The sequence below is a fragment of the Lissotriton vulgaris genome, chromosome 4_1 (genome assembly GCF_964263255.1).
Source record: "Lissotriton vulgaris chromosome 4_1, aLisVul1.2, whole genome shotgun sequence".
In the NCBI taxonomy this organism is placed as follows: Eukaryota; Metazoa; Chordata; class Amphibia; order Caudata; family Salamandridae; genus Lissotriton; species Lissotriton vulgaris.
Window position 1 is genome coordinate 1590021324 of NC_141691.1, and position 17878 is coordinate 1590039201.

The 17878-nt window shown below is 46.5% G+C and overlaps 1 protein-coding gene across 11 annotated transcripts in view; it reads right to left on the minus strand.

Annotated features, from left to right (window-relative positions):
- LOC147724276 (uncharacterized) overlaps window positions 1-17878 on the minus strand; it is a 92641-nt gene that overhangs the window by 59892 nt on the left and 14871 nt on the right. For 10 of the 11 annotated variants that reach the window (XM_086965828.1, XM_086965830.1, XM_086965835.1 and 7 more), the window contains exons 2-3: window positions 14195-14231; window positions 13846-13921 (exon numbers count right to left, since the gene is read on the minus strand). In XM_086965828.1, coding sequence (XP_086821954.1) covers window positions 13846-13891 — 46 coding nt within the window. In that variant the 5' untranslated portion in view covers window positions 13892-13921; window positions 14195-14231. Of the gene's footprint in view, window positions 1-13845; window positions 13922-14194; window positions 14232-14691; window positions 14976-17878 lie in introns of those variants that run through there. The other variant, XM_086965825.1, reaches the window with a different exon arrangement.

Consider the following 17878-nt stretch of genomic DNA (forward strand, 5'->3'; position numbering starts at 1 on the left):
TGTCAGCTTTTGGGCGAGGTAACCGGGTGAGCTCAGGTGAACAGCCTTGTGTGTCATGCAAGCGATTTTCAGATGTATTCTGGCTTCAAAAGGCAGCCAATTCAGGGCTTTCTAGTCAGGGGAGACATGCGAGTGTTTTTTTGACCCAGTGATGAGTCTCGCTGCAGCGTTTAGAGAAGCTCTTAGGGGTGCCGTAGTAGTTAGAGGGAGACCGCAGAGGGCAGTGCTGCCGTATTCTATTCGAGGGATGACTAGTGCTTGTACTGCAGTTTGGAAGTCTTTGGCTGGGAGGAAGGGTTTGAGTTTCCTCAGTGTATTGATTTGATAGTTCGCTCCCTTCGTTGCCTTGCTGATGTGTTGCTGCATGTCGAGATTGATGTCGAGTGTTATGCCCAGAGATTTTGCTGAGTCCACGATGGTTGGTTGGACATTGAGTGCAGTTAGGTGTTTAAGCCAAGTTTGAGTGGTAGAGATCTTCGCGGGAGGTGCGATCAGAAGGAACTCTGTTTTCAAAGCATTGAGTTTGAGATGATTATCGGCAAGCCAGGATTGGGTGCTTCTGATCGTTGAATTGAGGAGAACAATGTCTTTGGGGGATTGCACTTTGAGATATAGTTGGGTGTCATCGGCGTACATGTGAAAGAATACATTGGATGTTTGTAACAAGGTGGTGAGAGGTTCCATAACTAGGTTGAACAAAGTTGGGGATAATGAGGATCCTTGGGGGACGCCTAACGACACAGGTATTGGCGAGAACAAAAGGTTGTTGCACTTGAATTTCTGCAACCTGTTGTGTAGAAAGGAAGAGAACCACTTGAGAACATTTCCAGATATACCCATTCTTGTGTTTAATAATTCGAGTAGATTCTCATGTTTAACGGTGTCGAATGCTGGGGAGAGATCAAGAAGGATGAGGAGGCAGGTATCATTTTGGTCAAGGATTTGAAGGGCGTCGTCAATTATGTGAGTCATAGCGGTTTCTGTACTATGTCCTGCTCGGAAGCCTGATTGGTGGGAGTTGAGGAGATCAAACTGATCAATGTGTTTGGTCAGTTGTAGTTGTGCGCATTTTTCCAGGAGTTTGGCGAGAGTGGGAGTATTGGCAATGGGACGGTAATTGTTTAGATGTTTGTATGTACTACACAGATTGCTACCTCATACAGGAAAGTGTGTTTGCCATCACTGCATTAGTACGCTCTAGCTCTACTCTAAACATCTGTATTACTCAGATTACTACCTTATATAGGCCAGAGTGTTTACACATCATTGCAGTACTACACCTATATCGGTATTTTGAACACCTGTACGCACAGACTATTACCTCGTATATTGGAGCCCTCACGTGTGCCACTTTCACTTGTATTCTGAACATTTGTAAATGCACAGATTTCTACCTCACACTAGTTGAACCGACAACCAGTGTCACCCTCGATTTTTGAATTTTGAGTCTTGTAAATTGTGTATCTGGATCCTTTCCAATATCAATATTATCAACTATAGTATAGTGCACTCACCCATTGTACCCCACCCTTATATTTTATCAGTATTATGCCTATTATTACACCTTGTACCTTACTAATTACCGTATGTATTTGCCCTACTGCTCACTCTCATAGCCTGGAAAGGCTGGCTGAGTACTAGTGTCACTTTTTATAACATCTTGCTTGCTGTGACTTATCATTGTGTTTCCAACTGTTTGCACCCGTTTCTGCAAACTTGTCTTTCTGCACTTTGGTACTACTATAGTCCACTACTGCATCCTCCCATACCCACCTAATCCTGCAACGCAACATGGACCCCATCGGCAAACATACTTACAAAATCATTTATCCACCATCACTCACCAAAAAAGCCGCCAAACGCTTTAAACACAACTTCCTTAGGTCACACTCGGAAAAGCCCTTCGCTGACACCTACTTCTCACCGGCTAATGGATCCCTGAACACCGATATCATTTTCCACACCACACGCAGTGCTCAATGGAGAAAAGCGTTCTTCACCCTACTCACCGTCTCCTCGACTAGAAAATCCGCACACAGCCAAACTCTCTCCATCTCCCCATCCCGGGTCTTTCCAGGCAGAGCCACCATCACTATTTACAATACCGGGATTGTCCTATTACAATCCACAGACAAGAACCTGGAACTGCTAGACAGCATGTTCCCCACCTTCAAAGAACACCTCTCCAAGTCACGGACAAACACGCATATCTCCCCCAATTCCACCAACCATGACCTCTCAGTTGCATACTTTTCAATCAGGGACACACCTACCACCCCTGACCTCCCATCCCCCACCCACAACCTCACTATCCCAACTCAGCACCCCATCTCAGACATAGATCGCTCCCACTCATACGCCGCCCGTTCCCCCGCCCCCTCCACCAACGTCCGGACCTCCACACATACCCTCAACACACCTTTCACACCTACAGCGGGCATTAACACCCCGCTCGGCGCTGACAGCACAATCCCCACACTTAACACTCCCAACTTAGTCCAGCACCAGAATCACACGCATTCTGACAATTCCCCCCTTTTATCCCCCCCCATTCTCAGTCCTCACTACCCACCAATCTACTGCGCAGAACGTACTCCCTCTCTTAATTTAACGCCCCTTCCCCTTAATAGGACCATCTCCACTCCCACTCCCCCTCCTACTCTCAGCCCCTACTATCCTCCTTCCAATACAGCTACCAGTCTCCCAGCCTACACGTTGTCCCCCACGCCTACCGCCAATGCCCCCACCCATAACATCAATTTCCTCCCTATCCCATCCACTCCCCAACAGTCCAGAACCTCTCACCTCCCTAACCCTATCCCACGCTCCAACACAACGCAGACCTGCTTGAACACCAGCCCTCCCCCTCGCCTGCACACGAGTTCCCTGGCCAGCCAATCACCCCTGACTGCCACCCCCACCCCCACCACCTACCCTACGATGGAACTCATCATGGCCACCCTCACTCAGATCAAAGAAGACATCCAGGTCATCAAAGAACGACTCTCCACATGTCCTACACACCACCCAGCCACCTCCACCCCCCTTCCCAGCCTGCCTCCTTCCCCCCCGGCGGTCCCCCACCCTCACCACGCCCCACACCAGGCTTCAAACCCTGCTCATAGGCGCAGCAATTCCCGTAGTCCTCAGCATCGCCCCTGCAACGCCTCACACATCCACACCTCCCCCCCGGCGGTCCCCCACCCTCACCACGCCCCACACCAGGCTTCAAACCCTGCTCATAGGCGCAGCAATTCCCGTAGTCCTCAGCAACGCCCCTGCAACGCCTCACACATCCACACCTCCCCGCCTAATGTGTCCCCCACCTCTCAGGCCAACTCTCGCACTCAGCTATGCCCCAAGCTGACATCAATCCCAGCTCTTAATCGCAACAACCGCCCTCGCCGCACCCACAACTCTTCTTCTGACCTCGACACACTCACCCTTCTCCGCTCCTATGAACCAGCCCCCCAAACTCACACAAGCACCCCACACCGCAACATTCCCACGATACACCCAAATCCCCTTAGACCACCCACATTAAACAGCAGAGCCTCCATCCCCAATAACCTTAGAGAAGTCCCTCTCTCGCTAGAACAATCTAACACCCTCTACACACCCCGCCTCAAATGCGCGCTTCTCAACTGCAGATCGGCGACGAAACACTCAGCCATTGCTGAACTCCTCTTATCGCAGGGCCTTGACCTAATCATCTTGACTGAAACGTGGCTAACTGAATCCTCGACACCCATAATGGACATTCTGGTTCCTCCCAACTTCCACATTATCAGGCTCGACAGAACAGGCCAAATAGGTGGCGGAATCGCATGCATATACAAGAACAACCTCTCTGTTCAGAAAGTCAATTCCACATCCCTGCCATCCCCAACATCCTGTGAATACATCTGCCTCAACATTATTAGTGAGGGCAAACCGATATGCACTCTGCACAGCATATACCACCCACCCAGGGACAACCTCACCTTCTCCCAACAAATCATGGATATGATCTCAACCAATTCCGGTCGCCAGCTCACCCAAATATACCTTGGTGACTTCAACCTCCGCTGGAATGACAGCAGCGACGCAGTGGTAAACAGTCTTAAAAATTTCCTCGATGCCCTGAACCTCACCCAAATATGCAACAGTCCGACCCATGAGAAAGGCTCCATCATCGACCTGATCATCTCCAAGGAGCAATCTATCCAACTTGAATCCATCCAACCTTGTGACTGGTCGGATCATCACATTATCACATTCTTTATCAACGAAAAAGTCAAAGTCAACCCTGTGCAGCTCTCCAAGCCCAAGGTCTGGAAAAGAAACTCGAAAAAGCTCAACCCTGGCTCTCTGCCCCCTAACAGCTGCAATCTCCTACTCCCTCCTGCAGGCGCCTCGGACGTCCAAACCCTGACTGACTACTATCTCAACACTATGACTTCGATAATCAATGAGGCTGCACCTATGCAACTAAAAAGAGTCGCCACTAAAATCTCCAAACCATGGTACGACGGGAGTCTCAACGAAGATAGAAGAGACATGCGAATGGCAGAACGGACCTGGAGATCAGCCCCCTCTGCAATGCACCTAAAAGAGTTGAAGAAGAAGAGAAACGCCTACTTCAGGAAAATAAAACGCTCAAAATCGGACTTCTTCCGCCTCCAACTTAACCAAGCAAAGAACCGCCCGAGAAAACTGTTTGAGCTAATCAAATCGCAATCCAAAGAGCTACCACAACCACTCAACACTGGGAGTGTGGTACCCTCATGTGAAGACTTCGCTGCCTTCTTTATCCAAAAAACCGACAAAATAAAAAGCGATCTCCTCACTGACGCAAGCCTCTACTCCAAACCCAAATGCCCAGCACCCGTTGAACCAAAAAACAATGCGACATGGTCAACCTTTGACACATATTCGGAAGTAGAAATTGGCAAATTACTCAGCACCCTGAAACCTTCCAATCACCTCACGGACCCCCTCCCTGCAAAAGATTTTACCCCACTGATTCTCCCTCTCTGGACTAAAATCATCAACAGCTCTCTCCAACAAGGAAGCATACCTGACTCCCTCAAAGTTGGTCAGGTCACACCTCTACTAAAGAAACCAACAGCCGACCCCGCGGATCTCAACAACTACCGTCCCATCACCAATATCCCCACTCTCGCCAAACTGCTGGAAAAATGTGCACAACTACAATTGACTAAACACATTGAGCAATTCGATCTCCTCAACCCTCACCAATCAGGTTTCCGAGCAGGACACAGCACAGAAACGGCCATGACTCACATAATTGACAACGCACTTCAAATGCTAGACCAAAATGACACCTGCCTCCTCATCCTTCTCGATCTCTCCTCCGCATTCGACACCGTTAAACATGAGAATCTAATAGAACTACTAAACAAAAGAATGGGCTTATCTGGAACTGTCCTCAAATGGTTCACTTCCTTTCTCCGCAACAGGACGCAGAAATTCAAGAGCAACAACCTGATGTCCACGCCAGTACCTGTAACGCTAGGCGTCCCCCAAGGATCTTCTCTATCCCCAACTTTGTTCAACCTAGTCATGGAACCGCTCACCACTCTGCTACAAGAATCCAATGTACACTTTCACATGTATGCCGATGACACCCAACTCTACCTCAAACTGCAATCTCCCAATGACATCCTGCTCCTGAACTCAACGATCAGATGCACCCAATCCTGGCTTGCCGACAATCACCTCAAACTCAATGCCCTGAAAACAGAGTTCCTTCTGATCGCACCTCCAGCGAAGATAACCACCACTCAACATTGGCTTAAACTCCTAACCGCACTCAATGTCCAACCCACCATCGTGGAATCAGCAAAATCTTTAGGCATAACACTCGACACCAATCTCAACATGCAGCAACATGTCAGCAAAGCTACAAAGGGAGCGAACTTCCAGATCAATACTCTGAGGAAACTTAAACCCTACCTCCCAGCCAAAGACTTCCAAACAGCGGTGCAAGCACTAGTCATCCCACGAATTGAATACGGCATCACCTCCCTCTGTGGACTCCCACTAACTACAACTGCACCACTAAAAGCATCTCTAAATGCTGCAGCGAGACTTATCACGGGGTCAAAAAAGCACTCCCACATCACCCCTGACTTGAAATCCCTGAATTGGTTGCCGTTTGAAGCCAGAATACATTTGAAAATAGCCTGCATGACACACAAGGCTGTACACCTAAACTCACCCGGCTACCTTGCTCAGAAATTGACAATCTCTGGGGGAACCAGAAACACGAGAGGCGCAAACAATCTTCTGCTGAAACCTCGAAGATTCCGGAAGGAGAAAACATACAAGCGCTCTTTCTCAGGAATGGCGCCTAGGATTTGGAACTCACTCCCTCCCGAAACCAGGCTTCTCTCTTCCACTACACTCTTCAAAAAAGAAGTAAAAGCTATCTTCATGGCTAAATTCACCTGTACTACTATCTCGAACCCTATCAACACCCCGCGATGATCTTTATTACTTGCTTGACCCCTTATCTATTTGTACGAGCTGTCTTATCACCCACTTGATTGCTTTGCAGCCACCCAATTGTATTATTTGTATTGTATGATCTACTGATTTACTTATTTGACTTTGTTCCCTCATGTTCCCTTCTGTACTCTGTGAACTATCGACCTACCTATTTGACTTTGTTCCCTCATGTACTCTTTTATGTAAAGCGCTCTGATATCTGCAAAGATCTTGTTCGCGCTATATAAAACTCTGAAAATAAAATAAATAAATAAATAGATGGGTCGGCTGTAGGTTTCTTTAGTAATGGTGTCACATGTCCGACTTTGAGGGCGTCAGGGATGGTTCCTTGTTGGAGTGAGCTGTTGATAATTTTAGTCCAGAGTGGGAGGAGCAGCGGGGTGAAGTCTTTGACAGCGTTAGCAGGGAGGGGGTCCGTGAGGTGATTGGATGGTTTTAAGGTGCTGAGCAGTTTGCCAATTTCCTCTTCAGAGTAGGTGTCAAAGGATGACCATGTAGCATTGTTTTTTGGTTCAGTGGATGCAGTGCAGTGGGGTTTGGGGTAAAGGCTTGCGTCAATGAGATCGCTCTTAATGTTGTCAGTTTTTTGGGTAAAGAAAGCAGCGAAGTCTTCACAGGAGGGTGCTTTGCGCACAGTGATGGGTGGTTGGGGTTGTTCCTTAGATTGTGTTCTGATTAGCTCAAAAAGTTCTCGGGCGGTTTTTTGCTTGGTCGAGCTGAAGGCTGAAGGCGGCTGATTTTGAGCGCTTTATTTTCCTGAAGTAGGCGTTTCTCTTTTCCTTCAGAGTTTTTAGGTGCAGTGTAGAGGGGGCCATTCTCCAAGTGAGCTCTGCCAACCGCATGGTTCGTCTCTCCTCATTAAGACTCCCGTCATACCATGGATTGGAGATTTTGGCGGAGACTCTTTTTAGCTGCATGGGTGCAGCCTCATCAATTATTGAGGTCATGGCGTTGAGATAGTGGTCGGTCAAGGATTGGACGTCCGTGGCGCCAGTCGGAGGGAGTAGGAGGTCATGACTGTTCGGGGGTAGGGAGTTTGGGTTGAGTTTTTTCAGGTCTCTTTTCCAGACTTTAGGCTTGGAGGATTGAACCTTGCTGAGTTTGACTTTCTCCTTAATGAAGAATGTAACAATATGATGATCTGACCAGTCACAGGGTTGAATAGACTCAAGTTGGATAGCGTCCTCTTTGGAGATAAGGTCAAGGATAGAGCCTTTCTCGTGGGTCGGGCGGTTGCATAATTGTGTGAGGTCAAGGGCATTGAGGAAGGTTTTAAAACTGTTTACCACCCCATCATTGAGATCGTTCCAGTGGAGGTTGAAGTCGCCAAGGTAAATTTGAGTGACCAGTCGTCCGGAGTTGGTAGAGATCAGATCCATGATTTGTTGGGCGAAGGTGAGGTTGTCCCTGGGTGGGTGGTAGATGCTGTGAAGAGAGCATATCGGTTTGCCCTCACTGATAATATCGAGGCAGATGTATTCATAGTAGGTTGGGGAGGGTAGGGAAGGTGCGTTGACTTTCAGAACGGAAAGATTGTTCCTGTATATGCATGCAATTCCACCACTTGTCTTGCCAGATCTGTCGAGTCTAATGATGTGGTAATTGGGGGGAACCAAAATGTCCATTATAGGTGTAGAAGATTCAGTTAGCCAGGTTTCAGTAAGGATGATTAGGTCAAGGTCCAATGTTAAGATGAGATCAGCGATGGCGGAGGAGTGTCTAGAGGCCGATCTGCAGTTGAGGAGAGTGCACTTGAGTCGGGGTGTGACAGGGGAGGTAGAGGGTTCTAGGGTGAGGGGGACTTTTCTGAGATTCTCAGGGACGGAGATTCTGTTGTTTAGAGTGGGAGGTCTACGGGGATTTGAGTGTATCGTGGGAATGGAGAGGTGTGTGGCGGTTGTGAGGTTTAGGGGAACTGGGTCGTAGGAGCGGAGGAGGGTGAGTGTGTCGATCTGAAAGAGGGTTGCATGGGTGATGGGGGCGATTGTTGCGATTGTGGACAGGGATCGCGGTCCAGAGTGAGGGGTGCAGAGTGGGAGAGTCATCCGGAAGGGTGGGGCGCAGATTGGGAGGAGGGGTGGTGGTGTGTGAGGCTTGTCTGGGGTGTGTGAGGAGTAGTTCTTTGATGGTGTGAGTGTCTTCTTTGATGGTGTGAATGTCTTCTTTGAGCTCGTGGAGGGTGGAAATAATCTTGTCTAGTATGGGATAAATATTGGTGTTTGGGATGGAAGTTATGGGTGAGTGACTGACCTGAGAGTTAGCGTGCGGGTGAGGGGGTGGGTTGGTGTTCGCGCAAGGCTCCGTGGTGGCGGTGTGCGTGTTGGTGTTAGATAGGAGAGGGGTTGGGAGGGATGGGTGTGGATGGCGTATGGAGGAGGTTGGTGGTGTGGATGAGGGCATTAGTGTCAGGCGGAGAGAGCCGAGTGGGGGTTGAGTGTATGTTAGTGGTGGTGGGGGAGCAGGTGGGATAGTAGGGGCTGAGAGTGGGGGGGTGGGGGGGGGGAATGGGATTGGAAAGGGTCCTGTTGTGGGGAGGGGGAGTTAAATTAATGGATGTGGTGTGCTCTGCAATGTTGGTTAGAGGGTGGTAGTGGGGACTGAGAATGGGAGGGGATAGAGGGTGGGATTTGTCGTTATGCGTGTCGTTCAGGTGCTGAACTATGCTAGTGGGGTTGTGAGTGGGAGCTGTGGGGTCAGGGGAGAGAGGAATGGGAGAGGTATGAATGGGGAACCAAGGGCTGGTGGTAGTGTGGCGGCTGATATATGAAGGGGCGGGATTTGTGTCTGTGATTGAGGAGTGAGGGGTGGTTATAGCAGGTGGGTGATTGACTAGGGTGCTGGGGTAGAGGTGAGGCACGCTTCGGTCTGGTGCGGAGCTAGGTTAGAAGGGTTGTGGGAGGGGGCTGTGAGGTCAGGGGTGACAATACTGGAGGAGATGTGTGGCAGTCCGATGATTGGAGAGGTGCTCTTTGAAGGTGGGGAACAGGTTGTCTAGTAGTTCCAAGTTCCTGTCTGTGGATTGAATTAGGACAATCCCGTTGTTGTATATAGTAATGGTGGATCTACCTGGGAAGAGTTGTGATGGTGTGATGGAGAGAGTTAGGCCATGAGCGGATTTCCTGGAAGTGGAGACGGTGAGTAAGGTGAGGAACGCTTTTCTCCATTGAGCTCTGCGAGTGGTGTAGAAGATGATATGAATGTTCAGGGATCCATTGACCGGTGAGAAGTAGGTGTCGGCAAAGAGTGTTTCTGGGTAGGACCTCAGGAAGTTGTGTTTGAAGCGTTTAGCAGCTTTTTTGGTGAGTGAGGAAGGGTAGTTGATTTTATATGTGTGCTTGCCGATGGGATCCATGTTGGAATGGCGGTATAGGTGGGTATGGAGGGTGGACGATAGTGTCTTAAACACAGAGGGCGAAACCTTGATCAGTGATCTGGCTTGGCAGATTAGGCTGGACTGTTTCCATGAGACACAAGGTCAAGACTTATTTGCATATTGCTGGGTCTGAACGGAGGTGGCGAAGTGACCTTAACAATAATGATGGATTCAACCCAGATCGGTCACTGGGGGTGTGTGTCTGAAAAGTTTCTGCGCTCCGTCCAACATTCTGTTTGCGAAACGCTGATATCCCACAAACTGGAAATTAGTAATACTTGGCGAGCATCTTCTAGGGCCTGCCTATTTTAAGACTTGGGGGTCAACTTATTTCGTGCCAGACTCGGGATGCGAACGAGTTTGTGTCTGCCAACCTCCAACATTGTGTTTGCGAAACCCTGATATCCCACAAACTGGAAATTAGTAATACTTGGCGAGCATCTTCAGAGGGCCTGCCTATTTTAAGACTTGGGGGTCAACTTATTTCGTGCCAGACTCGGGATGCGAACGAGTTTGTGTCTGCCAACCTGAATTTATAGCACATCTTAAGACGGGAGCATCTGGTCGCCCAGGATTGTCCACGTTCCAAACAGAGCTGAACCTGTGAGGTGCAATTCGAAAGTAGACACACAGTTCTGTGTGCTTTTGCCAGTAGAAGATCTAACAGTCAGGTAGCTGTGTGTAGAATTATTTCACAGCCATTTGTAATCGACAGAAGGAATTTGGAAGACCACCTTCTGCATTATGGCCCACTTAATTGGGCCGTTAAATGTCCTTGAAAGGGTTATGAATCCTGTTGTCAGGACGACAGTCTTGCGTTTCATTGCCTCCAGATGTGGCTTGAAGGAGCCCCTTCTATCGAAGGTTACCCCCGATTTTACTGAATGTCGGCTATACACATTTCTGGCACTTCAGAAAAGTAAAAGCTTCACCAAATAGACGTCAGATGGGTAAACGGCAAAGATGCAATCATCATTAATGCCAGAAAACTTACTTCGCCCTTTATGGTGTCATTTAATGAATGTAGTTAAATTGGTCAGACATTTACTAAGCCCAGAAGAGCTACAAAACAATAATGTGGTTCATGAATAAACTGATGCATTTTATTAGTGTTTTACATAGAATAAGTGTAAATGGCTTTCTTTTATAAAAGGCCTTAAATATTAAATGTAACATGTGTCCCTCCTAGCCTAAATATTACATTTCTGCTTTATGGCAGTGAAATATCATTATATAAGTTGTTCCTTCCATCCACCTCATGGACCTATTACTCACCTCAAACCTATTGGTCCAGGGAGTTAGCGGTAGTACAAATCTTTTAGAATTTTTCAGAAGATGGTTGGAATCTTCGAGGTAAACTAAAGACCTCTGCAGAAAAGACCAAAGACCAACCAAGTGAATGATTCTCATCACAATTCCAAGAAGTATATAACAATTAGACCGCAAACTCAGTTCCTTAGAAAAGTAAACGTGAAATGTTCTGTAGGAAATCGGAGGGTGTTTTCGAAAAGCTGAAATTTGATTAAAGTCGCCAGATCCCGAAAACCTAGATGTTGCTAAAAATCTGGTTTAGGAGCAAAAATCTGTGCCACAGGCCTGCACCATAATTTCTAGGGACTGGTCACAAACAAAGGCAGAGATAGTAAACAGACAATGTCAAAAAATAAAAATTTACAAAAACACAGTGAGGACCCTACGACAGCGGTACAAAGTCCTCAGTCTTATGTTCAACATAATTGACTCAATCTGAATATTTTGGTGGTGATTCACCTTGGTTCTATTTTGTGTGTATGTGGTTGGAACAGAGCCAATTCTGCCTCTTAAAAAGGGTAGGGAACTCAATAGGCTTTAGAACAGAAATAAGACCGTTGCAGAACCACGTTTGAAAGATGAGAGAACATACATCCTTGAAAATGTCAAGTGTTGGGGTAGGATCACCTGCCCTCAGGACTATGCGCACAGTGAACAACCAAACACGTTGGTTTCTTATCCAAGTTAGGTTTATTTTGATTCAACCTAGTGGATACTTCAATTCATTGTGGATACTTCAATTCATTGTAAAGAACGAATTACAAATAGTTCCTTGCGTGCATAATCCTGATCTTATGACACAATATTGAAGTTCATCGTAATTTTACATCCACCCAATGCATTTCGGGTCAGAAAACCATGACCCTTCGTCAGGGGTCTGAAAACAAGGGGTAAAACAGGACCATATTAGTTACTCCGTCGATGTGAACATTATGTATCAAGTGAATCGTGAACAAAATGTGCTACCGTTAACTCACCGACTCGATGGATTGGAAACATGCCGTAGGTATTGTTCGTGAACAAAATAAACATTGATAAGTGCACCAGGTGACATGAGCTGATAATACGTGTATGGAGGTCAAAGAAACGAGAGATGAAATAGAGACAGACAAAAGTGTCCCCATGCATTACGTGTAACCCGAAAGTCGTGATTAAAGAAAACGATACAGGTGAATGAAAATAAATAATCGCTTACGAAAGGATCGGGCGATGCCGCGTCTCAGTGAACTCTGGAAAGTTTACGCGGTGCAACAAGAACAGTTTTGACAAGAGGACCGAGGGTCACTTGATCGGATAAATCTACCCAATGAATGGACGTGAAAAAAGTATAGCACCCACCACGTGATCTGAGTAACGGTGCTTCAACATGAGGAAGTTTTAGAAGTGCCGGGGTGATAAGATTATACGCAAAAAGGCTACTCTACCCCAAATACGTGTGTGATATGAGAACACGATACAAACGATCATGATCGAAAATACAAATTAAAATAGTTGCAGATCACAATTATTGAACACATGAAAATATACAATAATGAAGGGGACCAGTGTTATTCACAAGTCAATGCTGTAATGAGGTGATGGATCATAGAAAGCAAGAGTGTTCTACACGATCATTCATCCCGACTGGATGAGCAGAGTTAAGTTTTTTGATCCAGTGGAATTCCGCTCTTAGTCTTTGTTTCAAAGGATCCATGTCTTGGCGTTGTGGGATAGTATCGAGAACCATGAATCTTAATTGGGCTATCTGATGCCCAGCTTCTTTCCAATGACATGCTATGGTGTATTTCGCATTTGCGAGTCGGATACTGCTCTTATGTTCCGTAATACGTACTTTTATTTTACGTTCTGTTTGTCCAACGTATACTTTGCCACAAGGGCATTTGATTGCGTAAACGCAATTTGTAGTGTCGCAAGTGCTGGTGTGATGCAGTTCTATGTAAATAATATGGTCCTGTTATACCCCTTGTTTTCAGACCCCTGACGAAGGGTCATGGTTTTCTGCCCCGAAATGCATTGGGTGGATGTAAAATTACGATGAACTTCATTATTGCGACATAAGATCAAGATTATGCACGCAAGGAACTATTGTTTGTAATTCGTTCTTTACAATGAATTGAAGTATCCACAATGAATTGAAGTATCCACAAGGTTGAATCAAAATAAATCTAACTTGGATAAGAAACCAACGTGTTTGGTTGTTCACTGAGCGCATAGTCCTGAGGGCAGGTGATCCTACCCCCAACACTTGACATTTTCGTTTAAAGGCACGGCTAGACTACGTGCGACGACTAGAGCGCCTTCCCGATCCTTTCAGAAGCACAGTTTAACCTGTTCATTATCAAAGTGAGTGCACAGGGATAACATACTTTCTCAGAACATACATCCTTGCAATATGGATTATTCCCTCCATCGGTGCTAGTAAGATGAATACAACGTGAATGTCTGAACAGGGGGTAAACTGGTTTGTGTTAGTAGTAACCGGGCAACCTTTAGCCATGCAAGCTTCAGCAGAGCTAGTTAAGCATTTCCGTTTCCCAGTTCATCCCAATGAGGCATTCGAAAAGCCCAATACGGGCATCGGGAGTGCAAAAAATTATTCAAATGTGCACACAAAAAAAAAAACACAAAAAAAAGAAAATGTAATTTACCTCCAACTGCCATGCACCAATAGCTTGAGAGCCGCAGTTCCGGCATCCAAACAAGTTAGGGAAGACATTCTTCGTTCTAAATAAGAAACACAACAATGAAATTAACATTTATAGCAGCCTTTTTCACAATTTTCAACAATTTGTACCTTTTACTGGCATCTCAGATTCACAGGCTGTCATCAGCATGCAGATGTGTAAACGGCATCAGTGACTCATGGAACCCGCAAACAAATCTCTCATTCTCAAGCAGTGAAACGCTGATGAAAGAGCAGCACTGAGGGAGGAGCGAAGAGCACCCCCTATAAGTTCCTGCGGCTACATAAAAAAACACCATATGATGCCCTCTTACCTTCGCAGCACATGGTTCACCGAAGCCATGGGTCCACCTGAGAAGCAAGGGAGAGCGTGTGACATTAAATAAACAGCCACACAGAAACACACAGCAATCAGTCTATTAAAACGACAAGTATAATTATGTAGCCGAGTCTCCAAGTTGGGGTATGAAAAGCTATTAAAACAGGTAACTGGCCTCAAAGTAAGCAAACCAAAATGTCACAACCTTCTGTCAGTAAAGGGTTTTGAAAAGAATGGGGAATTTGAAGCTGGAAACCTCCAGTGAATTCTAGAATAACAGCCCCACGAAGTCAGGGCAACATTTTTACAGAAAGCAACAAAGTCCGTCCTCTCTGGGGGCTAATTGTACAAGTTAACTCAAAGGCCAACTCCATCACAGGGAAAAAAAGTCAACAGCACATTTTCATGTGAACTACAATTAATTGTGACCCTTCGCACTAGAGAATTAGGGTCAGGAATCATTTCTACGGCCAGTTGGCCTCGCTACGGGACCTGGCTCGGTGGAACAGCAGCATTACTCCTTAACATCAACTTCGACTATTTCTCTATTCAGAAATCAAATCCCCTTTACAACTCTTCCCCAACATGACAATGGTAGGAAACAGCTGACCACAAATAGCCTCTCAGTCACTTATCAACCTGCCAGAGAAAATGACGGCAATGATTGACAAAAAACTAGTGCAGAGTGGAAGTTTACTATAAAAACACTTCAGAAATACAACCGTAATGCCAGTCAGAGCATCACCAGACAAAAAAACGTGCATACATGTTGCAAACTTAAAGGAAAATATAATCTAAACCGAAAAAGATGTCAATGGAATAGCAAGGGTCTGTATAAAATATTTGATGGCGAGTATATATGTGATCAGTGTCTGTAAAGTGGTATGTGCAAATTAGTGTATGCGTGAAGCAAGTGTAGTAACATGCTGAGTGACTTTGCATAGAATAAGCGGCGTGGTGTGTTTTGAAAGTGATGGGTGCTGCAGTTCATTTATGCTGGAAAGACAAATGCGGCACATGGGTGTGGCAATGCCTACAATACCAGATAACTATTTCACCTAGGGTTTTTCTGCCACTGACCAGAAGTATAAAACATTTCAGTGGAATCGTTTTATACTTCCACCGGAAGTGGAGAAGTGTGGCTCACTGGTTAGAGCAGGCAGACCCTGAAGCAGAGGTCAGACCCGGGACCAGGGTTCGATTCCCGACGCGGCAGGGTGTTGAGCTCAAATGTCCACGGACTCGATAATTCTCGCTTCGGTGCCTGACCTAATCATGGGTTCACACTATGCAACTCTGGGCATTAAGCTTGCTTAATCTCCACAAAGGCCCCGCGGCGGGATGCCTGGCTTTCACCTTGGGGATGCCCTGTAGGGGCTATCTCACAGGGAAAAACCAGGACGGGTTCCCAAGGCAAGCGCGGAGATACCCCTTCAGGGGTCGATTCTGGCGCTATATAAGAAATGCAATAATAATAATAACTGCAGCACTGCAATCTACCTATGACGGGCAAGATAATATCTTACCTGTCCTTGGAAACTCCCTGTTGCCATTATGCTGAATGCAAAATAACCAAAAACGTCTGCACAAAGATTAGAGCAGTGCTTAATGTAATCGTATCAAAGCAGTTGCTACACTGTAGTGAATAGTTACATGTGAATAGTGCTTCATATGCTTGACGAGGACACGAAGCACTTCGATTTTCACTGGGTCTTAGGTGCACGGCTGTAGAATGGGCTACGAGGGATGAGCGTGGAGGTGCGCGTGGTTCAAACATGTTTCAGTTTAAGGAAATGCAGTCGTGCATACCTACTTAAGCTTTTGTACAAGTCAGACACCGATTTGTGTTTCTAGTTAATGTAACTGCCAATTACTAAGTATTTTGTACTTTGGAAACTGTAGGAGATTGTCAACATGCCTAAATCCAATTCCAAATATTCTTTATTTCGGCCACATAGGCCATAAAAGATGCAATAAAATACAATACATATGTTTAAAACACAATATTTACATGTAAAAATTCTACTGGACCCACATGGGGTAGGGAATGCAAGGTAGTACCAGTCCAGGGGGACATTTTCTTCCTTATTATCCATGCTGCCATTAAGAATTTTGAAACAGCAAAGACAATATGGCCCAGAGTGTTAGTTTTCATGACCCTGTAGGCCTGCAAGTATTTCCTGAAGCCCAGGTTCCGACACAACGGTGCTATCCAACGCTTCCTGGGACTCTGATAAGCGTGGCAAACAAACATGTGTAGGTCGTCTTCATCCTGGGCTTTACAGCATGGGCAAAGTTTGTCACCCCCTGAGGACCATTTGAAGGTAAATACTTTGGTGGGGAGTGTACCAAACCTCCAATGGAGGAACAATTTCCTTGCCAAGAGAGGAAAAATAAAATCCATAAAGGGTTCAAAAGCATAAGAATTTTTGGATTCCATAAAACGTCCCGTCAAGGTGCTGCTATTATGAGCATTGTCCATGTCAGCGAGGTTTTTGTTTTTATACAGCTGCGCAAGAGTTTTACGCGTGATCCTTTGACAGCCCTGGGCTGGATCATCCCATAAGTCTGGCAAGTTCAAGCTAAACAGTTCCGCCTTGATAAAAGCCAGCCAGGGAATTTTGCTGTTAGCATTCAGCCTCATTACATGAATAAGGTCTTGTCTGTAGTGATGCAGTTCCTTGGTGGTCCATATCCGATGCCAAAACTTCACGGGTTTCGACAGGAGATCTTCAGCAATAGAGGGAAGGCCCAAGTCGAGTCTTAAGGGGAGGAGTGGCGTACCTTGCGGGAGAGCAAGTAAGCGTCTCAGAAAACTATTTTCCACACCTCCCAGAACCTTCCCTGCTTTGTGTCCCCACAACTCACTACCATACATGGCTGCTGCCTTCGTTTGGGACCTGTATGTTTCCAGGGCCGGGCTTACAGGCTTAAAGGTGGACTTGTTAGCCACCTTCAGGAGTGCGCCCGATAGCTGGGAAAGTTTCAGCCTGGATCTCGCTATCTGGCAGTCCCATGATAGGTTTTCTTGGAGTGTTACCCCCAAATATATAAAGGTTGAGACCCGCTCAAGACTAACATCCCCCAGTTTAGGATTGGGTCTAGCTTTGGCGGGGGGGGTTGAAGATCATGAACTTAGTTTTTTCCGTGTTCACCTCCAGCCCATGTTGGCGACAGAAAAGGCCAAAACCATCCACAATCCTCTGAATCCCCATGGGGGATTTGGAAAGCAGGAGGGTATCGTCAGCAAACATTATTGCCGGGACCCTCCTGCCTGCCAAAAGCAGAGCATCATTGTCCTTAACAGTGTCAAGATGTTGAATGACACTGTTAATGAAAAGACAGAACAGGGTCGGCGCCAAGACACAGCCCTGTCTGACTCCTCGACGGACCGGGAATTTGCCCGAGAGCTTGCCATCCCTCCCACACCTCACTTGTGCATAGTTGTTCTCATGCAACCTGATGATAATGCTAAGGAGGTGGGGGGGTACTCCTAGCTTTTGCAAAACCTCCCATAGTTTTCCTCTTGGGACTAGGTCAAAGGCTGACCTCAGATCCACGAAGACCATGTACAGCCTTCCTCCCTCTAACGTGACCGTCTTCCAATATAGGAGGAGGCGGAAGATCTGGTCCATGGTCGACGTGTTCTTTCTGAAGCCAGCCTGGAGGGGGCTCATGA